This window comes from Gavia stellata, chromosome 9 (assembly GCF_030936135.1).
Source record: "Gavia stellata isolate bGavSte3 chromosome 9, bGavSte3.hap2, whole genome shotgun sequence".
In the NCBI taxonomy this organism is placed as follows: domain Eukaryota; kingdom Metazoa; phylum Chordata; class Aves; order Gaviiformes; family Gaviidae; genus Gavia; species Gavia stellata.
Window position 1 is genome coordinate 25230655 of NC_082602.1, and position 21484 is coordinate 25252138.

The 21484-nt window shown below is 61.3% G+C and overlaps 3 protein-coding genes across 8 annotated transcripts; 2 read left to right on the forward strand and 1 right to left on the reverse strand.

Annotated features, from left to right (window-relative positions):
- Nucleotides 1–2282: 2282 nt before the first annotated feature.
- MMS19 (MMS19 homolog, cytosolic iron-sulfur assembly component) lies at nucleotides 2283–11326 on the forward strand. Of its 4 annotated transcripts, none has more exons than XM_059820908.1 (28): nucleotides 2283–2368; nucleotides 2736–2810; nucleotides 3397–3466; nucleotides 3815–3943; nucleotides 4155–4216; nucleotides 4495–4581; nucleotides 4896–4970; nucleotides 5251–5328; nucleotides 5633–5771; nucleotides 6170–6324; nucleotides 6429–6507; nucleotides 6765–6890; nucleotides 7211–7292; nucleotides 7653–7750; nucleotides 8138–8278; nucleotides 8529–8684; nucleotides 8921–9020; nucleotides 9189–9291; nucleotides 9403–9477; nucleotides 9613–9739; nucleotides 9823–9923; nucleotides 10002–10058; nucleotides 10169–10355; nucleotides 10469–10551; nucleotides 10645–10809; nucleotides 10887–10946; nucleotides 11071–11171; nucleotides 11249–11326. In XM_059820908.1, exons 2-28 carry the CDS (start codon nucleotides 2739–2741, stop codon nucleotides 11274–11276), a joined length of 2736 nt encoding a protein of 911 aa, XP_059676891.1. In that variant the 5' UTR covers nucleotides 2283–2368; nucleotides 2736–2738; the 3' UTR covers nucleotides 11277–11326. The 4 variants fall into 4 exon arrangements, with proteins under 4 accessions (XP_059676891.1, XP_059676892.1, XP_059676893.1 ...); XM_059820909.1 differs by having other exon boundaries at nucleotides 2335–2368; nucleotides 7199–7292; XM_059820910.1 differs by lacking the exon at nucleotides 4896–4970 and having other exon boundaries at nucleotides 2335–2368; nucleotides 7199–7292.
- A 479-nt stretch (nucleotides 11327–11805) lies between these two features.
- On the reverse strand, nucleotides 11806–15708 carry ZDHHC16 (zinc finger DHHC-type palmitoyltransferase 16). The gene is made up of 10 exons (XM_059821146.1): nucleotides 15494–15708; nucleotides 15063–15257; nucleotides 14755–14843; nucleotides 14504–14532; nucleotides 14165–14298; nucleotides 13891–13938; nucleotides 13207–13292; nucleotides 12780–12903; nucleotides 12635–12705; nucleotides 11806–12290 (listed from the first exon to the last, which is right to left on the reverse strand). The coding sequence occupies exons 1-10, from the start codon at nucleotides 15695–15697 to the stop codon at nucleotides 12176–12178; spliced, it is 1095 nt and encodes a 364-aa protein (XP_059677129.1). The 5' UTR covers nucleotides 15698–15708; the 3' UTR covers nucleotides 11806–12175.
- Nucleotides 15709–18369: 2661 nt separating this feature from the next.
- EXOSC1 (exosome component 1) lies at nucleotides 18370–20904 on the forward strand. 3 transcript variants are annotated; one of them, XM_059821288.1, is made up of 8 exons: nucleotides 18370–18403; nucleotides 18733–18848; nucleotides 19021–19095; nucleotides 19757–19845; nucleotides 20081–20114; nucleotides 20250–20300; nucleotides 20402–20486; nucleotides 20625–20904. In XM_059821288.1, exons 1-8 carry the CDS (start codon nucleotides 18373–18375, stop codon nucleotides 20729–20731), a joined length of 588 nt encoding a protein of 195 aa, XP_059677271.1. In that variant the 5' UTR covers nucleotides 18370–18372; the 3' UTR covers nucleotides 20732–20904. The 3 variants fall into 3 exon arrangements, with proteins under 3 accessions (XP_059677271.1, XP_059677272.1, XP_059677273.1); XM_059821289.1 differs by lacking the exon at nucleotides 19021–19095; XM_059821290.1 differs by lacking the exons at nucleotides 19021–19095; nucleotides 19757–19845; nucleotides 20081–20114.
- The last annotated feature ends 580 nt before the right edge of the window (nucleotides 20905–21484 follow it).

Below are 21484 nucleotides of genomic sequence, written 5' to 3' on the forward strand. Positions count from 1 at the left end.
ACTTGGGAGCTGTTTGGGAAAGAGCAGGCCCAGAGCAGCTCTTGATGCTCTTCCAGGACTGAGGAGAGGTGTTGTGGCAGGCAGCGAGCCGGAGGGCACTTCTCAGTTGGGACTGTCCCCAGCAGGAGCTGCCTGAGCACACAGCTGCACATCACCATGTCACAAGTTGGCTGCGCTCAGCTTTTGCTTCTGTCTCCGAGCTGTCGTGGCCTGGGACTTGGGATGGCTTGTTTCTCCCAAGCTGGGAGCTGGGTTTGCCTCATTGTAAGAGGCTTTGCCCTTTTTTGTCCCTTGTGATCTTCAGAGTCTGAGTTTCTGGTGCAGCACGTGGTGCAAGAGCAATTTCTCTGGTCCAACTTGAGAACTCTATCACTATGTGGCTCTGGGGCTGGGTGCACCACAGTCAGGGGAAGAGGAGTCTGCTCCCACCCTGCCAGCAAGTCAGGCAGGACTGGGCCTCCACCCCCTTGCCCAGAGAGCGGCACCTCTTCGTTTTTATAATGTCTCTGCTAAGGATGTGCTTCCTGATTGGGTGTCCCTGCTCACAACAGGCCTCTTGGGCTTTCTCCCCACTGGGGCTAGGTCTTGCCTGGAGAACACAGATCCTCGGACGCGAGGGCGAGGCATTCAGCTGCTGTCACAAGTCCTGCTCCAGTGTTACTCCCTGCTTCAGGAGAAGGAAGGTAAGGGCTGCTCTGGGCTGTTGAGTGGCTGCCAGCAGGTTGGGGGCAAAGCCTGTGCTGCTCGAGTGTCTGTCCTGCAGTTGGCAAAGGGATTGATTTAGCACCATGACAACTTTGTACATGTCTCTCAAGAGTCAAAGTCCTAGGAGGGCATGGGGCCTCACGCTGCAGCCGTTTTGCCAACCTCATCACACAATTCGGGTCACTCCCTGAACACGCCAAAGCCCTGGCCTGCAGCTGGTGCCCCCCGGCAGTGTGTGGGAGTTGCACACCCAGGTGTGCTCAGCTCCACGTGGGACGCCTTGGGGACACATCTGCATGTCAAAATCCTTGGGTGGTGATTCAGCACAGGAAAACCATCATTCACAAATCGAGTCACACAACTCTGGGGGAACCCTGGGGCTTGGGGAGGAGGGGAGATCAGTGTAAGGATGAGTGTGGAGTGGAGGACTGGGGTGGGGGGAGCAAGATGCCTGTTCGTGGAGGCAAGGAGAAGGCTTGGCTGTGTTAAATGCCCCATAGCAACTGGCTGGCAGTGGGGGAAGCCAGTAAGTGCTACCAAGCTTTGACTTTGACTGGGGGCCTTGCTGATGGGTAGCTGAACCTGTGCCAGCAGGCTGGCAAGACTGGGGGACCCAGCTAGTAAGTGAGGTGGAGGAAGGGAGGGATGGAAGTAAAAGATGCTTAGTCCTTGGTGTTTGGCTCACTGTAAGTCCCAGACTGGTGCCAGGCAGGGCCGAGAGCAGCTGTGCAAAGAGAATACATGCAGACTAGCTACCGGTGTAGCTGGAGTCAGGTGTGATGACTTTGATGGGGACTGGGGTGCTCCAGAGGGGCAGCTGGAGGTGGGGAGGTTCAGTGGGGATGCCTGGCAGAGTCAGGGCAGCTGTGCGAGCTGGGTTAGAGCCACGTCACCAGGAGCTCTGGAGGAGGGTGGGCAGAGCCAGCTCCCCAGCAGGGTGCTGATGGCTGCTATGACACCCCCAGCCCCCAGCTAGCCCTGTCTCCCTTCGTGTCCCTCCTCACGCAGTTCATTTCTCAAGCACTGTGTCAGGCTGCCTCCTGGGGGGGTGAGTTTCTGCAGCAGCTGTGGGCGCAGGATGCTGCTAGCCGGCTCTTCCAGTCTGCTTCCTGCTGCCACTCCCCAGGGCCGGGGTGTGCAGGCGCCCGTGGCCGTGACTCAGGGGCCGGGAACGTGTTGTGAAGCTGAGCGCAGGGAAGCTGGAGCTTCTGCTCCAGCCCTGTGCCCCACCCCACAACATCCTCCAGCCTCCGCTGAGCAGGCATTTGCTGCTTCACTGCTGGTGTCTGCACCCACCTGCCTGGACAGGCCAGGGCAAATGCCTCTTGGGTAGTTCCAGCACCTTTGCAGTGGCCAGAGGTGGGTGCTGCCCCGCTGCCGTAAGACTACGGTTGCTCATGGGGGCAGGGCGAAGGCATTGGAGCCAGGTGGGTGCACCTAACAGTGGCAGTTAATCCCATTCTCCAGTGCAAGATATGCTTGCTGTTCATCCGGCAGCTGCTTTTGGCAGAGCTGGGGCTGGTACCCGGCAGCTGCATTTCTTGGGGCTAACACATGTTGGTGTCTATTTCTGACAGTGCTGCATCTGGTCCTGTTCTATGAGAACCGGCTGCAAGATCATCATCTTGTGATCCCCTCGGTGCTCCAGGGACTCCGAGCACTGGTGAGCTTGTGCCCCCCAGCCTGCAGTGCCGGGATGTGCTCCAGAATGGTGCTGGGAAGGTGCAACACCTGGGTACAGGTTGGAGCAGTATGTCGAGCAGAGCCCAGCTGGGCTGTCAGCTCCTGCCCAGCAGCATTGCCCTGTCTCCTCTGTGCTCCTGCTGTGCCCCTTGCAGAGGGGCAGGTGAGAGGAAACTGCCTTGATTTCCTGCTCCATGCTGGTATTGGGGCAAGGATTCCCTGGCCGCCCTGGAGAGCAGCACAGATAATAGGCATCTTGTCCTGTCCTGTTTGCGGGGGTGGTGAGCTCTCTCTCTGGAGGCTGCCATCATGGTTTTCTATTCTTGCTTTTCTTTTCCTGTCCCCAGAGCATGTGTGAGGTGCTGTCCCCAGGGCTAGCAGTGTCTGTGCTCAAAGCCATCTTCCAGGAGGTACATGTGCAGGTGAGCAATGCGATTTCCCATCCTTCTATTCCTGCTCCCCACTGCCTGGGTTTCGGGATGGCCTGCCTGCCCTGAGGACTGAACACATGCAGTAGCAGTGCAGTGTAGGGCATCCTTCAGCAACAGTGCAGTGCTTCCTCAGAGCTTAGAGACAGCATGGCTCACTGGAGAGCAAGAGGCAGACGGCAGCCAAGGATGCTGTTTGGCCCTTGTCCTCTCTTCTCTCAGCCCTGGGGCAATTATTTCCTTTGCTCTATTCTTCAGGCTGTGTTTAAGTGCCCCCAGCCCCCAGATTCTCCTCCAATTTAAGACTGTTTATGCTGGCAGGGCCTTGGGCAGCCTGTGTGGCCCTGGTGTGATTGTGATGATGCATTCATGCAGTGATGGACACAGTCATGTTCAGGTGCCATTTGCATAGGCATGTGTGCACTTTGCCTGTGATAAATGGGATCTGCTTGCCAGGAAGCAGCAGCTGAGCTGCTGGGGGTCCTGCCCTCTTCTCAAGGGCATGTGCTGCTCTTGGGTGGTAGGCAGCAGTGCTGCCATGTGTGGAGGCTTGTTTTGATTGCTCTGCTCCTCCCTCCAGTCCCTGCTGCAGCTGGACCGCCACACAGTCTACAGCATCATCACCAACTTCATGGGCACCAGGGAGGAAGGTGAGGGAGTGGATGCCAGAACTACTGCGGTTGTCCCGGCTGGGAAAACAGCTGACTTTCACCTTCTCCGAGGGCTCTGTGGCTCCGCCTGCGGAGAGATGGAAGGGCTGCAGGGCTGGGGAAACTGGGCTGATTTCACAGAATCACTAAGGTTGGAAAAGACCTGTAAGATCATCAAGTCCAACTATCAGCTAACACCACCATGCCCATTAAACCATGTCCCACAATGCCTTGTCCACACGTTCCTTGAACACCTCCAGGGATGGTGACTCCACCACTTCCCTGGATTTCATGCCTTGTTGGTGAGGTCTGGTGTCCTGCACCTGCTCATGCTCCTTCTTTCTGCAGAGCTGAAGGGCCTGGGTGCTGACTTCACCTTTGGCTTCATCCAGGTGATGGACGGGGAGAAAGATCCCCGCAACCTGCTGGTGGCCTTCCAGATTGTGCGTGATCTCATTGCCAAGAACTATGCCCTGGGTGAGCCTGTGCCTGCTGTGCAGACCTGACTGGGAGACATGTCGCTTTTCTTTGAGCTGTTGGAGGGATGGCTCTTGGGTCTGACCAGGGCTGGGGTGGTCCCTGACATGCTTTAGGAGCTGCAGAGCCAGCCTATCATGGGTACTAGGCATAGCTGCTGTGCCTCTTTTGCCCAGCATCTCTGCTGACTCCCTCTTTCCTCTCCCTGCAGGTCCCTTTGTGGAGGAGCTGTTTGAAGTTACGTCCTGCTACTTCCCCATTGATTTTACTCCAGTGAGTGAGTCTGCCCAGTGCCACAGCCTATTCCTTCTGGTGTTTTCTCAGGGGGTTGTGTCCCCTCCAGGGAATGGGAGGAGAGGGTGGGCAAGAGTCTTGGCTGGGCAGTGTTGAGCTGCGAGGTGTGGTACCTAGGCTGACAGGCCGGTGCCAAGCTGACTGCAGTGACTGGCATCACTGCTGTCTTGCTGGAGATGAGGTGATGCAGCCTCAGCTGATGGCTGGGTTGGGAGGTTTCTGACCGGTGGGTGACCTGCTTTCTGCTTCCTTTCCAGCCCCCCAATGACCCTCACGGCATCCAGAGAGAAGACCTGATCCTGAGCCTCCGGGCTGTACTAGCCTCCACGCCCCAATTTGCTGAGGTAGGAAGCTCCTAGGGGGTTCTTGAGCACCCCATTGCTCCCTGAACACAGGCTGCATTTTGTAGTGCTGCAGCTCCTGCTGTGGCTCTGTGGGACAGGAGCAACTGGGACCAGGAGCCTGCACTAGGGCAGCCTTGTCTCCTGCTGGGACTTGACATGGGGAGGGTGCTGACACTGACACCCTGGGAAGGGGCTGCCTGTTGCAGGTGTCCCTCCACCTCTGCTCTCCTGGCAGAGGCTGAGCTTGCAGCCCTGCAGGGTCATGGACAAGGTGGTGCGAAGGGTGGGCTGAGTCTAAGTGCCTCCCTCTGCAGTTCCTGCTCCCTCTGCTCATTGAGAAGATGGACTCAGACCTGCAAAGTGCCAAGCTTGACTCCCTGCAGACTCTGGTAAGGAGGGGTCTCCTACTCCCTTCAGCTCACAGCTGGCCTGTAGCAGCAGCAGCTGCCAGCCACCTCTGAGCCCTTCTCCCTGCCCGCCAGAGACTCGCCCTTGCAGAGCCACAATTTCCAGGGTCCTAGTTTGGTCTGTATCACTCTTTCCTCTTTTTGTCTCCCTTGGGTGGTTCATGCAGTTCAGCATGAGGCTGCCAGTATGGGCAGTGTCCCTGCTCTGTGTCTTCCCGGTACTGGCTTCTCTCTGATGCTTTCTCCTGGCTCCCTCTTGCAGACTGCCTGCTGTGCCATCTATGGGCAGAAGGAGCTGCAGGAATTCCTCCCCAGCCTCTGGTCATCCCTGCGCAGGGAGGTGAGTACTGCAGGGCCCCTAACAAATGCTCCACCACAGCTGGGCTCCTGATGAGCAGGAGTTGACAGCCAGACCAGGCAGGCCCCATATCTCCCAGCAGCCCCCACGTGTGGCCTTGGAGAGCCCCAGCTGAAAGGTGGGGGGACAAGCCAGCATGTCCCTGGGGCTTGGATATGCCACGCTGCATGTTCAAAGCATGTGGGAAGTGAGGCGGGAGCCTGAGCCCTTCAGCCCACGTTGGGATTGTGAAGCCTGCGGTTGGGGTCAGCACGGAGCTTAGCTCATCTGATGGCCTCTCCTGCAGGTGTTCCAGACAGCGAGCGAGAAGGTTGAGGCGGAGTGCCTGGCTGCACTGCATGCCCTCTCTGCCTGCCTCTCCTGCTCCGTGCTCAGCTCTGACACCGAGGATCTGCTGGATACCTTCCTCAGCAGCATCCTGCAAGGTAGCTAGCAGAGAGACCTACCCTGCCCTGAGCAGCCAGGCCTGCAAGCATCCTCTTAGCTAGAGATCTGCCCTCCTGTTCTCTTTGAAGCCTCTTTCTTCTCTTTCTAGCCCTCACAGCCACTGTTGGTTTCTCTAAGGTAATTGGCTGCAGGAAGAGGGGAGAAGGAGGCACAGTAGGAAATGCCTGTTGGATTGAGTTGTTTCCCTTTCTGCTGGGATTGGGGCATCCAAGGCTGTGCTGTGCACTTGGAGCTGGGGGAAGCAGCTCTGTTAGGGAGGCTGTGCTGCAGCTCAGAGCTGCGCCCTGGCAGCACGTCCCAGCCCAGATATCAGCTGCATCCCCGCACGCAAGGCAGGGGAGCTCTGCTGGTGCAGCTGACGCCCAGCCTATCTCAGATTGCAGGCACCATCTGTGCGAGCCCGACATGAAGCTGGTGTGGCCAAGTGCCAAACTCCTGCAGGCAGCAGCAGGTGCCTCCCTCCGTGCCTACCACCGTGTCACCAGCAGCGTCCTGCCCCTGCTGCTGGAGCAGTACACCAAGCACCCACAGGTGAGGGGCACCCTGGGCTCTGCAGTCACGGACAGTAGTGGGCTGAGGCATAGCTGTGTCACAGCAGTGATGGTGATCTGGGTTATGCCTTTGTGTCCCTGCAGAGCAGCCAGAGGAGGACAATCCTGGAAATGCTGCTGGGCTTCCTGGAATTGCAGCAGAAGTGGGGACATGTGGAAGAAGGTGAGGCTGGCTGGTACCTCTGGAGGCACCTGTGTCCCAGGGGGCTGCTGGCTCTGACCTCACCATCCTGTATGCTCACAGAGAAGGAGAGCTCACTTGACCTAGGTGGCTGCATGTGCAACGCCCTGCCATGTCCCAGGGACCCTGCATGGTTGGGTGTCAACTGGCAGGGCCCCAGAAAGGGTCTGTTAGGGTGCCATGGTGGTGGCTGTGCAGTGACAGCCAGGCGCAGGCAGTGATTCAATGCCTCTCTCTAGATGAGAGCACTCTGCTGTCACTCCAAGCCCCGATTTGCTCTGTGGTGTTCTCAGCGCTCACGGATCCCAGTGTGCAGCTGCAGCTGGTCGGGATCAGGGCACTGACTGTCCTGGGCTCCCTGCAAGGTTGGTGCCTTGTTTCCCTTGGGGAGGCAGAGGGGAGGTGTTACCCTGTTTTGGGAGACATGGTGCCATGTGGCTGCCGGGATGCCCTTGCTTGCTGCCTGTAGGTGCACAGGAGCAGTGGCAGCATTTTCTACCCAGGCCGTGAGCTCCAGGGACACTTGGTCTCTCTCTTGCCTGTTTGTGCTGGGCACCTTGTATCTCTGGCATTTGGCACACTGCTGCATTGCTGCTAGCCTGGATGAGGGGGAAGGATGCTGGCCAGAAGACCGGCATCTTTGCCTTTGGCCGAGGGCAGGATTCCTCTACAGCTCTTGTTGCAGGCTTCCTGTCTCCCTCCGACCTGGAGCTGGTTGTGGATCACCTCATCCGTCTTTCTCTGCGTGAGGAGGATTCCCAGAGCGGGTGAGGGGCAGGCTGGTGCCACTGCAGTCACCCATGCACTGGGGAGAGGAACAAAGCCTGGCTTTGCTGCAGAGAGGGGCTGTAGTCTGGGGGAAGGCACAGGAACTGTCTGAACTAAAAGACCATGTGGATGTAAGAGCAAAGGGATAAACCAGGCCATTTATGGGCTGGAAAATAGAAAGTATGGGCCTGTCAAAGTTAGGGGGCTTTGCTCTGCCTGCCAGTAGGGTGAAAAAGGCAGGTTGCTGAGAAATGGGTTTCTGGAGGCACCTTCTGGCCCAGATCTGTGCAACTGGTGTACAAGCAGCCCCAGGTTTGCAGTGCTCACATCACTCCTCCCACTCTCTTCCCCCCTGGCAGCAAAGCAGCAATGGAGGCAGCTGGATCTCTGGCCCCTGTCTACCCAAAGGTTTTCTCTGGACGCATGGTACCCAGGCTTGAAGAGGAGCTGCAGTCAGGTAAGTCTGGTGGCCTTGAGAAGGGAGTGATGTCTGGTTTTGGGGTGAAGACTGTCCCATCCCTGTTTGGCTCCTACCAGGCAGTGGGGCTGTGCCATATGGTGTGGGTCAGTGGCTCTCCTTGGGGGATTCCCAGCACAGGCACTGTGGTGCTGGCACAGGGAAGGCCATGCCTGGTGCTGGCAACCAGGCTGTGCTGCCAGGATCACCCTTGTGTGGAGGAGCTGCCCAGCCACAGAGCGGGCAGAGTGCCTTGGGCCTGGCATGGGCAAGTTCTGCTGTGCTGCTTCAGGTCATCCACCCTGGCAGGGTCTGGGCCCTGAATGCCCTTGGCTGAGGGGGCCTGGGGTCACCCCAGCACCCCTCTGAGGTGTGTTTCCTCTTCAGAGCGGGAGGAGGAGAGCTCCCATGATCACTGCTCCTTGCGGCAGCGCTGCCTGCAGGCCCTGGCAGCTGTGTCCACCCACACCAGCATCGTGAGGGAGACCGTCCCTGTCCTGCTGCAGCATCTCCAGAAGGTGCAGAAAGGTAACGCAGCCTGCAGCAGGCAGCTCCATGGAGCACGTCTGCACAGCAGCTACCTCCGTTACTGGTGATGGCTGGGCAGGAGTGGGGATGGCAGTGGTGTGAGGAGCCCAGGGCTGGGATGTGAATCCCAGCGGTGGAGGGGAAATAGGGAGGGCTGCATTGCCCCCAGATCCAGGTGCAGATCGGGTGGGTGGGTGCTGCGTCTGTTTGATGTGAGTCTGTTTGATGTGACGGTGACTGTGCCCTGCAGGGAGCGAGGCCAGGAACGCCCAAGACATGGTCTCTGTGTGCCAGAGCCTGCACCGCGTGGCCCTGCAGTGCCAGCAGGATGCGGAGGGCTGCTGGTACTACCACCAGACGGTGGTGCCCTGCCTGCTGGCCATGGCCGTGCAGGCTGCCATGCAAGGTAGGTGCCGGGCTGGAGTGGGAGAGGGGAGAGCAGGCAGCTCCCTGGGCCCTTTGGGGTCCCTGATCCTGCAGCCAGCGCTGCTGCTGCCGCCCGCCGGCAACTGCGGGCCCTGCTGCCCCTTGCCAGAGGCGGAGCAGCCCTGCCCTAGGGCCGGTGTGTGTCAGGGGGCTGTGCCTGCCTCCTCTCTCTGGGCAGCGGGCTCCACCATGTCCCTTTCCTCTTGCTGCCTGCAGAGAGCACTCACCCACTGCTGGGCAAGGCACTGCTGGAGGAAGAGGTGCTGGCTGCCATGGTCCCAGTCATCAGCGCTGCCACCACTCACCTGAGCCCCGAGTGAGTGATGCTGGGGCAGGATGCCGGGCACTCCATCATGGGGAGGGGGCAGGCTTCATCCCCCCTGCTGCTGTCTGTACAGGGAGACCCTGTGCCTCCTGGGAGGTACTCAGGAGCTCTCTGGTGACCCTCCCAAAGCAGCACATTGCGATGTCTCCTTTCTCCTAGGCTGGCTGCCCAGAGTGTGTCTCATGTGGTGCCCCTGTTTCTGGACGGAGAGGTCTCCTTCCTGCCCCAGAACAGTTATCCCTGCTCTTTCCAGCCCTTCGAGGTGTGTTGAGTGCTTGGAGCTGGGGTACTGGAACAGGGGCAGAGAATGAGGGTGTTGGCACAGGCTGACAGCAAGGACCGTAATGACATGGGTGCTGTTCTTCCCCCGCAGGATGGGGAGTGCTTGGAGGCACAGAGACGCCTGGTCATCCTCCTCATGGCCTTCATCTGCTCCTTGCCCCGCAACGTAAGTTGGTGGGGTGCAGGGTGGAGAAGGGCCCCTGACTGAGCATCTTCCTGCCCAGATCTACAGCAAGCTCCATGGGCAGAAGAAGGGAGCAGCTGTGGCTTCAGGCTGTAACACGCTCCGTGTCTCTTCCAGGTGGCAATTCCTCAGCAGGAACGGTTGCTCCGGGAGCTGCTGGCGCTAAGCTGCTCCTGCAACTGCCCCTTCACGGCTACTACAGCTGCCAAGTGCTTTGCGGGGCTAGTGAACAAGCACCCGGCGGGTAAGGGGGCTGGGCAGGATGCCATGGGTTCCTGCCCACTGCTGGCAGGGGAATGGCTCAGCCTGTCCCTTCTGTGTCCCCAGGGCAGCAGCTGGATGAGATCCTGCAGCTTGCAGTGAATAGGATGGAGCCCAGCCTTGCGGAGGGGCCACGCCGAATGCAGGCGCTCACCCTGCTGCTCTGGGTAAGGCCTGCTCTGGGTGCGGGAGGGAGCAAGAGCTAGGGGGGCCAGCCTGGCACTGACTCCGCTCTGTCTGCACAGGTGACCAAAGCCCTCGTGCTGCGCTACCACCCCCTGAGCTCCTGCCTGACCGACAAGGTAGGCAGCGGTGGGGCTGGGTGTGTCTGAGGAGCCTGCCCACTCCCCCTAAGGCCATCTGGGAACCCCCAGCAGTGGGGCGCCCTCTCTCAGGGCTCTCTCTTTCACAGCTGCTGGGCCTCCTGGGTGATGCGGAGCTGGGCCCCGCCGCGGCTGACGGCTTCTCCCTGCTCATGGCCGAGTCCCCGGACGTGCTGCACAAGGGCTGCCACGCTGACGTGCGCATCATGTTCCGCCAGCGCTTCTTCACTGACAACGTCCCCAAGCTGGTGCAGGGCTTCCACGGGGCTGGCCCCGGTGAGCAGCCACCCCCAGCCCAGCCTTGCCACCATGTGACCCCTTACCCAGGGGACCCAAGCTGGTGTCCCCTCCTTCCCCTGGCTGCATGCAACCATCTCTGCTCTCCACAGATGTGAAGGCCAATTACCTGAAGGGCCTGTCCCATGTGCTCAACCACCTCCCCAAGCCCGTGCTGGTGACGGAGCTGCCCACGGTGAGACCCAGCTTTGGTGGCAGGGGGGATTGTGGCAGCGCAGAGTGCACAGCTGGGAGTTACTCATGTCTCCTGTGTCCTCCCCACCCGCAGCTGCTTTCCCTCCTGCTTGAGGCCTTGTCCTGCTCGGACCGCGTGGTGCAGCTCTCCACGCTGAGCTGCCTCCAGCCGCTGCTGCTTGAAGCTCCCCAGATCATGAGCCTGCACGTTGACACACTGGTCACCAAGTTCCTCAGCCTCACCTCCAGCCCCACCATGGTACGTGCCCCCCCTCCTTCCCCCCACATGCCCCTCTCTTCCGCCCCTGCCCCTTCCCTCACCCCTGTCTGTTCCAGGCTGTCCGCATCGCCGCCCTGCGCTGTGCCCATGCACTTACCAGCCTGCCCACAACAGCGGTAAGTGCTCCTGCAGCGGCCTGCTGCTAGCTCCAGCGTGTAGAGGAGCAAGGGTGTCCCAAACCTCCTCCTGGAGGGCAGTCAGCACCCAGCTCTCTCACTAAAAGCCCTTTCTGTCCTATAGCTGCTCCCGTACAAGGCCCGAGTTATCCGGGCGCTGGCCAAGCCTTTGGATGACAAGAAGAGGCTGGTGCGGAAGGAGGCAGTAGCAGCACGGGGGGAATGGTGAGTGCATGCGGCTGGAGCTGCAGGGGCACTGGTGTGTTGGGGATATCACTGATGCACCATCTTTGTCCCCACAGGTTCCTGCTGGGGAGCCCGGGCAGGTGAACACCCTGCATCCCCTCCCTGTGCTGACCGACAATCGGGCCGGGCCCCCGCTAACCTGCCAAGCCATCCAACCAATGCCATGGACCCTTGGAGCCCAGTACTGCCCTGAGTGCCAGGGCTGGAGCGTGGGGGCCGGCAGACAGCACCCATCACTGCAGCACGTTCCCAGCACCCCTGCCCTCTTCCTGGCACCCACAGGAGAAGGAGCTGTGCTGCTTGTGGCATGCCCAGCCTCTGCTGTAGCCAGGGACAGTGACGGACAGACTCGCCACATGTGGATGGAGAGGGCAGGCCTGCGCGCCAGAGAAATAAAATATATCTGTTTTGGTAATGCTGCAGGGTGTCTCTGTGCAGCCCAGGCTGGGACTCCAGTGCCCTTCCCTATGTTGAGTAGCTAAAGCTGCCACTGGTTACAGGCCCTTACTCCTTTTTCCAGCTTGGGGAATTGTGGGGGTTCTTCTCCTCCCCTGCCTCCAGAAGTCTGTGCCCCCCCACCAAGGAAAAGAGCCAGGCTCCCTTAAAAAAAAAGAGTATTTATTGGATGGTCTTAAAAAGGCTCCCTGGGGAGTGCCTGGGGGGCAGGCATGCCACCCTCTGCACCCAGCCCTGCTGAAGAGCAAGCTGGGCTGCACCTGTGCTAGCACCTTCAGCTGGAGTGGGGAGCAGTAGCTCTGCCACATTTCCCCTGGGGCTGCCTGCAGCCACCAAGGAGCCACAAGAGCAGGCATCCAGGCACTGACACTGTCCAAAAGAGTTGCCTGTGACCCTGACTCTGGTCAGTGGTGTGTGCCAGCACCTGCCTTCTGCCAGGCACTTCGGCCAAAGGGAGCCACGGTGGTGGACTGAGTCCTCTGTGCGCTCCCCTGCCTGCAGGGAGGGACGTCTGCAGCACCCGGGCCTCAGATGGCCAGGAGCGGCGTGCGCTGCTTGGTCACGCAGGGAGGCAGGTCCCAGCTCAGGCCCGTCCCGTGGGGCAGGTGAGGAGAGGGCAGCAGGACACGGGTGAGCCAGTGCCTGTGGAGAGAGCAGTGAGGCCACAGCAAAAAGCTGAAGTCTCGGTGCTTCTCAGCTGTCGGCCCGTGTCCCTGAGCTGCCACAACAGCTGAGCTCCTTAGCTGGGACTCTCTTGGCAAAGGGGAGCTGAGTAGGCCAGAGCTTGCCACGGGGCAGGGCTGAGGAGCCACAAAGTAGCTGATGCCCAGGTCCTCCCTGCCTTGCAAAGTGCGCAGCAGCGCACAGCATGGGATGCTCACTGTCCTGCTCTGTCCCAGCTGCCCAAGGAGAGCCCCAGTGTCCCAGCACCCCCACACACTGCTGAACCACCACCTTCCTGGGCAGGGGTTTCCCCGGGGCTTTACCTTGGCACATCCACGCCCAGGAACACTTTCCAGTTATCCCAGCTGCCATAACTGTAGGGGTTCCTGAAGACCTGCAGGCCAAGGAAATCTACATCACATCTGGCTCTGCCCCAGCCGGCCCTCCTGCTCCACGGGCTGGGCTCACCTTGCCTTTCTTCTGCAGTCTCTGCCTCTCCTTCTTGTTGATGTGCCGCTCGATGCTGGTTTCCCCACGGGTGATGAGGGTGGCATGCCACAGCGTGAGGGCACCCAGGGCCAATGCAACCGAGCTGGGAACACCAAGGGACAGCAGGTGGCACACAGGCCTGCCTTCCTCCCCTGGTACAGCAGTTGTAGTGGGCTGAGGCTGCCTCCCCACACCCACAGGCGTGTAGGTGGGTGGGCTGGTCTAATCCCCCGGGACACAGAGCTCAAATCTCTCTTCTGTGGCCCAAATCTGGCAGGGCAGGGATCTCTGTGCTAGAGCAAGCCAGCCCAGCCCCAAGGAGATAGAGGATGAGCAATGTCACAGGTCAGGGGGCTGCACACTGCTTTCCCCAGCACCCTCGCTCCCAGCCCCTGGGCCCCGTTACCTGCACAGGACCCAGAGGTAGACCACGCTCTTGTGGAAAGCTCGCTGGCGGAAGGAGAAGGTGGGTGGCGGGGTCTGGTAGTATGTCTGAAAAAGGACCAGAGGGGGATAGGATTACCTAAGCTGCTTTATAGCTTGAAGCCAGACAAGGGGACTGCTGCACCCCTCACTGATGCAGAGCTCGGACAGCTAGGAAGGACTGTGGCTGGAACCAACACAACAGCCAGGGTGATGGGGAGGCAGCTTGAGACAGCCACGAGACAGACAGACACCTGAGAGCTGGCACACGGGTGAGAAGCAGTGGGCTGGAGGTAAGAGGGCAGGAAGCGGCTGTGGGACTGGTGAGGACACTGCACCACACCAGAGCCGATGCTCAGGGTGAGATGTGCGTGCACTGCTGCAGCTTCCCCAGGAAAGCAGGGCCTGAGCAGCACATGCCAAGCAGCTGCCACCAGCCAAAGCCCCTGGAAGCTGGGTGCACAGGGAAGCAGACCCCAAGCTGCTGGAGGCAGTGCCCATAGCAGAGCTGCCCAGACAGCCCCAGCTCTCTGACACATGAGATGAGCTTGGGGGCTGGTTCTGGCTGTGGGGTGCTCCTTGAGAGCAAGGCCCCATGCAGGACCCAGCCTGCAGGGCAGCTCCGCTCCACACTGCCTGGAGCAGCTGGGGGGCAGGGATGTCCCACCTGGTTGGCAGCCACCTGCAGTCTCTCCTTCTCAAGCAGTTTCATTCTCTAGGGGGATGGAAAACAGGGCACCAGTTACGTGTCTCAGAGGAGGGGGCCCTTCCCCCTCATCCCCGCAGGACCAGGGCAGCTGGGGGCCTCGCAAGAGGAGGGTAAGGGGAAGCAAAGTCACCACAAGGCCAGGCCTGGCCCAGCCTTGTTCTGCAAGCTCAGCCCGGGGAGCCCAGGCAGCCTCGGTGCACAGCAGGGTGAGGGCCAGGGCCTGCCTGCTCACCTCAATGGCTGCGTAGGCATCCCGGAACATCTCCCAGCCGCTGATGCTGCAGTAAATGCAGCCCATGGTCATGAACAGGCAGAAGGAGAAGAAGTAGCGGTGGTTGTAATGTCCCACGCAGTTGTTTAGCCAGGCTGCCTCTGGGGTTAAAGGTGAGTAACCGTGATGGGCCACAGGTCCAATCCCACCCCAGGGACCAGGGTGGTTCTTCTGCACCTGACCCCTAGCACCCTTCCCTGTGCTGGCTGACTCAGGAGAGGACTAGAGCAGGGAGAGAAGGGGGAAGCAGGGCCAGTTCCCCCTGGGAGAGTGCCACAAATTAGTACTGCAGAAGGATACGGCAGTGGTGGTCCATCTTCAGCACGCACCTGGGAGGGAGGAGAGCAGCGCCCGTGTCAGTGCCAGCGCAAGCACCATGTTTGGGAAGGGGCAGGGAGCCCCCCCAGCCCTGTGGGCTGTGCGAGAGATGAGGCAAGAAGCCGGCAGAGCAGAGGGGAGGGGGCCCCAATCTTGCAGCATGGCAGGGGGCAAGGAGAGGGGTCCGGGAGGCTGCCCTGAGTGCTGCAGTGGGCAAAGGGAGGGAGCCCTACCTGTTGCAGATGCTGCAGTGGTGGGTGCGAGCCGGCTTGGGGGCAATGCATTTCCTGCAGATGGAGACGCCAGTAAGATTGTCCTTGGCCTGCGCACAGGTCAGAAGAGATTTGTGCACCCAAGCCCTGCACCTGTCCCCTGCTCCCCATGCTCCTCACCTCTCCTGCGGCCTCCCTGCCTCCCCTCCCCGCACTGCCCAGCCTAGATGCCCTGACCTGGAGGAAGCCTCCTGCAACGATGCCACCAGGCTGGTTTAGCTGTTCCGGTGCCCAGCTGTGAGAGGCTGAGCTGCCAGTCGGTGCCTCACCTGTGGTGGGTGCCCAGGCGAGGTGGTGATGGCCATGTAGTAGTGGAAGACGATCATGATGAGGTTCCAGTGTCCATAGGCGAGGTGCCAGCAGATCCAGGCAGGCGTGTAGGTCTGGAGGATGAGGGGCAGCAGGCAGATGTACACAATGGCCACAATGGAGCTCGTCAGCCCGATCACCAGTGCCACAAACACCTATGGGAATGTGGCCTGGGTCACTGGAGCAGGCAGCACCTGCCCCATGCTGCCTGGGGAGACACACAGGCAGGATACCACCACAGGAAAACAAGCTGAACCACAGGCTGAGGTCCCCACTCCCTTCCCACCTAGAGACTCAGTTGTCCCAGAAGCCCTGAGACTCAGTTGTCCCAGCAGCACGCTCGCCCCAGCCCCCAGAGCCGGGTGCCCCCCTGCCCAGTGAGGGTACTTACCACACCGAACCACCGGGTGACGTGGTCCACCAGCCAGTAGACGGGCTCAAAGAGGGAGTCAAGCACCACATCGCCGTTGGTGAAGGAGTTGTAGAGCAGGGAGCGGAGGCAGAGCTGCCCGTAGTGCCACAGCTGCTCTGCCTGCCGCACCAGCTTAAACCGCCGCCGCCGGCCCAGCCGCAGGCACTTGAGGAGCAGGCGCATCACCGCTGCAAACATCCGCTGCCGGCTCCTCATCCCTGCCACGCCACGCCTGGGGGGAGAGGAGCTCAGCATGGGCAGGCCACCCTGCTGCCTGGCTGCCCCTCAGGAAGGGTCTCCCCTCCCAGACGTGCTGATGCCAGTCGCGCAGCTCCCTGTGCCGACTCTGCTGGACACCTGCCTGCACAGCAGGACAGGGGCCTCTCCTTCGCTCTGCACAAGCATGCAGAGCAGGAGAAGTTAAGCCCAGACTCCTGGAGGCTGTGGAGCCGCTGTCACTGGGATGGCTCCCTGCGTGGAGTGGGGGGCACAGGCCCCTGGGCGTCTGGGCTCAGATGCTCTTCAGTCCCATCTCATCTTTCCCAGCGGGGAGGGGGACAGGGGAGTAACACGGAGAGTCTGACTCAGAGGAAACCAGAGAAGGCACCAGCATCCAGAATGCTGGGCCAGTTCCAGGGACGATCCCAGACCCAGCCCTTCCCAACAGGTTTGGGAACAGGGGAACCCACACAAGACTTACGCAAAGGAGCCAGGCCAGGATTAGCCCTCCTCCCCTAGTCCCTCTCCTCATCCCTGAAAATCAGAGCCTGCATGCTACTTCCCTTCACCTCAACCTCTGGACTAAGCCATAGAGGCCACCGTGCACCTTTCCCAACCTCACAGTCCCACTCCAGGAGTCCCAACACTTTCCCCCTTTCCCTTGCTTGTATCAACCCTGGACAATGCCAAGTACTGGCAAACTAGCAGTCCGGGGGCAGCCCCAGGCCGAGGCGATGCTGTGAAATGCTCCCCTGCCCACTGAGCCCCTCATTGCACCTGAGAGCAGTGCCGGGAGCAAGAAGGAACCCGAGCCACCCCAGCAGCTGTGAAAACGATCTGCAGGCTTGGGGCCTCCAGGCATCCATGCAGGCAGGGCCCATCAATATTAAGCAGCGAGGCTGCCCCGGGGTCCTGCCAAGGCACGTTCTGAGCCTGGGCCAAGCACTTGCCTCGGCATGGTGCCAGGCAGTGGTGTCACACCGCAGAGTGCCTCCAGCAGGGACAGGGTCCCTGTGCTGCCGTGCCTGCTGCACAGCCCTCAGGGAGCAGCAGGGAGGGTAAGGGCAGGAGCTGCATCCAGATGGGCTGTCCAAAGGAGCCAGAGGCTCCCCCCTGCCCTGCCAGATGAGCGGGGGACTGACCCTAAGGCTGGGAGCAGCTGAGACAAGGACACCAGACCCACTAGCCCACCCCAGGTCAGAGGTATGGCTCCTGCCCAGGTTTCCTGTACCCTGGTAAGGGAGAGGTGGGATATACAAACCCCAGTGCCACACCCTTCCCCATGTTTCCCCTTGACTGTGCCAAAAGCTTTCCTCTGAAACACATCAGGTGCAAAGTGGAGCAACAACTTCCTGCTGTGCAGCCTTTGGGTGGCACCTGTCCCCATGTTTTTGGTGTGGTAAGAGACAAAATGCTGCAGCCAGCAGCAGGTCTTGGGGTCAGCCCTCCCCTCCAAACACACAGCACCTCCCTGCCCCTCAGAAAGGTTTCCTCACCAAAACAGCTGGCAGCTGCTGAGCAGGCAGTCCACAGGGGAGGCAGGCAGCCAGCCTGCCCCAAGGCAGGACCCAGCTCTGTCCCCAGGCACCTGCCTGCAGACAGTGGCATAGCCACAATGATGAGGCTCCAGCAGAGCCATGCACCCTCCCTGGTCCAGTCAGGCACTGGGGCTCGAGCCCTCACCCTGTCCATGGCCCTTCCCACATGGCAGTGGAGCACTGAGCCCACAGGGATGGGACAGCAACCACCAGCACAGTCAAGACCACAGGCAACGAGCGCGGGGGGGACCTTAGATTTGGCCCTACCCCAGGCACAGCCAGGGCCCTACTCCTGCCGGGTCCAGCCGCCCAGACCCAGCCCTGTGGCACCCTCCAGTGGCGCCCAGCTCCCCAACACCCAGCTCCCCCAGTTCAGTTGCACCCAGCCCCACAGCACCAAGGCACTCTCTGGCACCTGGCCCCATCACGCAAAGGCTACCGATACCAACAGCAAAAAGCCCTCAGCCGCACTGCATCCAGCCCCATAACACCCCTGGCCCCTCCAGGCCCACAGCATCCCCCCCAGCCCCATAGCCCACCCCCCCAGAGCCACAGCACACCACCCATTGCCTCCTAGGCCTACAGCACCTCCTGCCTCACAGCACCCTCAGCCTCTCCAGGCCCGCAGCACACACCCCCACTGCCTCCCAGCCCCACAGCACCCCAAGCCCCTCGAGGCCCACAACACCGCCCCCCCCCCCCCCCCGCCCGCCTCCCAGCCCCACAGCACCCCCAGTGCCCTGGAGGCCCACAGCCCCTCCCAGGCCCATGACACCCCGCAGCAACAGTCCCGTCCCATCCGGCACTGCCGACCTGCCGCCCGCGCCCCGCCGCCCGCCGCCTCCATGCCCGGCGGCCCGCCGCCCTCACGGCCCCACAAGGCAGCGCCTGCCAACCCGCGCACTGCGCCTGCGCGCCGGCCGTGCAGAGCATGCCGGGAAGCGCCCTCTGCCGGCGCTGGACTACAACTCCCAGTGGGCAGTGCGCCCACGCTCTGTGCCGGATAGGAGAGAACCAATGGCCGCTCCGCTTACAGCGTGGCCTTGCTGCTGAGGACCAATAGGCTGGGGGCTTTCTGCGGGCGCACTCCCGGTAGCGAACATGGCGCCTCCCGCTCGGTACTGTGTCCCCGGTGAGTGCGCGCCCGGGCAGCCCGGGGGGGTGGGGGTGTGCCCGGGGCAGGAGAGGGGACTCCTGGAGCTAGGGATTGTCCGGGATAGGGGAGGGAGTGAAGTACGAGAGAGGGCGGCCTGGAGCCGACGGGCCGCGGGATGGGGCTCTGCGGAGGGGCCTTACACCGAGGGGTGCAGGAAGGGACTGACCCGGGGGGCCTGCCCTGCCGCGTGGGGCCGGCCGGGAATAGGCACCGTGCCCGGGGCGGTGCGGAGCCTGGCACCTCTGGAGAGGGACCAGGACGCACGGCGCCCCGGCAGCAACAGTCCCTGAGTACCCGTCCCTTAGGCGAGCGGCTGTGCAGCGCGGAGGAAGCCACGGCTGGCAGCGGGACTTACACCCGGCACGGCTTCATCTTCTCCTCGCTGGCTGGCTGCCTGGAGAAGAGGAGCGAGGACAGCGGAGTGAGTACGGCCGTGGCACGCACTGCCCTTCCCCAGAGCCGCGCGCTGAGGCTGCGCAGCCCCTTCCCGGTCGGGGAACTGGGCTTTGATGGTGCCTGCCGTGGGCCTGGTCCCGCGTGATCCTGTGTGTGGGCCATGCCCCAAGCTAACCCTCGTGTCTGCTGCCCTGCAGCTGCCTGTCGTGTCGGTGGTGAGAGACGCCGAGTCCCAGCTCCTGCCTGATGTGGGGGCTGTGGTGACATGCAAGGTAGGGCGCCAGAGTGCGCTGCAATGGCAAACCTCACAGCCTGTGCTTTGCCCTGTGCTGACCTTTCTTCCTGCACGTATGTGGGATGACCTGAGGAGCCCCTGGGCTCGTTAGTACCCTCTGCACAACTCCTAGCAGGACAGAGGCAGCCCAATAGCTCACTTGGGTCCCTTGCTCATAAAGAAGCCAAATATTGGCATGGGGGACACCTGCCTCTTGACTTTCCCTGCCCTTGCCACCTGCCCCGAGGCTGAGTTGGGCTGAGGGGGGGGGTTTCTTTGCTTTTCCTTCCAGAACTCTTTCTGGGGCAGGGTGTCTGGAGGGCAGCGCTTGGGGCAGCTCGGAGGAAGGGTGGCACAGCCAGGGGATTAGTTTCCTTACAGTCCTGATGGTGGGAGGGGGACTGGGGTCACAGCATGTCTCGGCCTTATTCGTAGGTCTTGAGTTGCACAAGTATCATCTTCCTTGCCTGGCTCACTGCCGGGTGTCCCACCTCCACTGCTGCTACTTTGGTCACAAGGAGGAGGAGGCTGAGTGAGACATGAGCTCCCTGCATACAGCTTTGTCCTGCCTGCACCCTGCCGGCTCTCTGCCTGGAGCGGGATGCGCTGGGGTGAGAGCAGGCCTGTGCTGGTGCTGATTCCCCTTTTCCTTCGGGCAGGTTTGCAGCATTAACTCCCGCTTTGCCAAGGTGCACATCCTGTATGTTGGCTCCACACCATTGAAGTCCACCTTCCGGGGGACCATACGGTAGGGAGAGGACTGGGTTCCCCATGGGACAGGGTGCCTGAGCGCCTCATCCTCAAGGGGGGAGGAAGGCTTTTCTGGGGGCGAAGCCAGCTGCCCTGGCAGGAGCTCTGCCGCGAGCACTGGGCAGGTGTCCAGCAAGTCCTGGCAAGCACCCAGGGAGGCTGGGGCAGCTCCTGCCACGGGCTGGAGAGCTGCCTTTGCTTGCTGGTGCTCAGATCCCTGTCTCCTTTTTCAGGAGAGAAGATATTCGAGCCACGGAGAAGGATAAGGTCAGTGAGGGGCTGCTGGTGACTCTGCTGGTGCAGCCACCCACACTCCTTCTTTCTGCTGGTGCGGGGCACTTGTCCCGCCGCTGACAAGCACCCCAACACGCGGTGCGGTTTTGCCTGCTCTTTCCCGTGCAGGTAGAAGTGTACAAGAGTTTCCGCCCCGGTGACATAGTCCTGGCGAAAGTCGTATCCTTTCCCCTCCCGCCAGGAGGGCCTGCGCTGCTGGGGACAGCAGGTTTGCTCGAGTCCTCTCGGGGAGGCCTTTCCCTTAACCCCTGTCTAACCAGATCTCGCTGGGGGACGCGCAGTCCAACTACCTGCTGAGCACGGCAGAGAACGAGCTGGGCGTGGTGGTGGCGCGCAGCGAGGCAGGTAGGGACGGGCCGTGGGGCCGGGCCTGGACAGTTCTGCCTCATCCCCACCTGAGGGGCAGCTGATGCGGCCTCCTCCCTTTCCACATGGAGGAATGCAATTTCGGGAAGGGGAACCCCTGACATCTGGTGTCCCTAGGGGTGCAGATGGTGCCCATCAGCTGGTGCGAGATGCAGTGCCCGCGAACGCACACCAAGGACTTCCGTAAGGTGGCCCGCGTGCAGCCCCAGTTCCTGCAGACCTAGCAGCCCCCAAGGGGGTGCGGGGACCCTGTAGGGTGAGGGGCTGCCGGGCTGGGGTCTGTGGGGCCAGAGCAGACCCTGGGCTCCAGCTTCCTCCACGCATGCAAGAGGCTGGAACAGCTGCATGGGTTTTCACTGGCAGGATGGATTTTCTATATGTGGATAATAAATATTTTTTGAGAGCTCCGTGCTGTGCTCAGTTACAGCCCAGAGGGGTGCCTGCGGCTGCCTGCAGCCCAATGGTCTGGCTGCCGTAGCGGGGCTGTTGAGGGGACAGCTTCCCCAGCACTGCGGCTGGGAGGAAGCACGTGTTGCCAGCCCGCTGCCGGGGAAGGGGAACAACCCAGCGGCTTTGCCGCAGCGAGGTGAACAGCAGAGAGCTCTAGTTTGCGGCTGGGTGGCGCTGGCTCCAGGCACTCGCCTCGCCACTTTGGTTTACTTTGGTTTCCCCACGCTGGTGTCAAGCATAGAGAACAGCTTGTCTCCCTGTCACTGCACTGATAACCCGTACAGGCCTCATCTCCTCAGGCCATACTTGCCCTGCCTGCCTGTGGGGACAAGGGCGTGCTGCACCCAGAGCCTTAAAACCACGGAGCAGCAGGGCGTTGCCCTGTGGCAGGGATTGCAGAGCTGTGCTTTGCTCCCCCAGAATGGCTTCTGCATCCCCCCCGTCTGCACCCAGAAGCGACTGCTGCCTCATGCATGCACGGGTGACAGGAGCCTGAGGGAGGTGCTGGGTGAGGCAGGCAGCCCCGC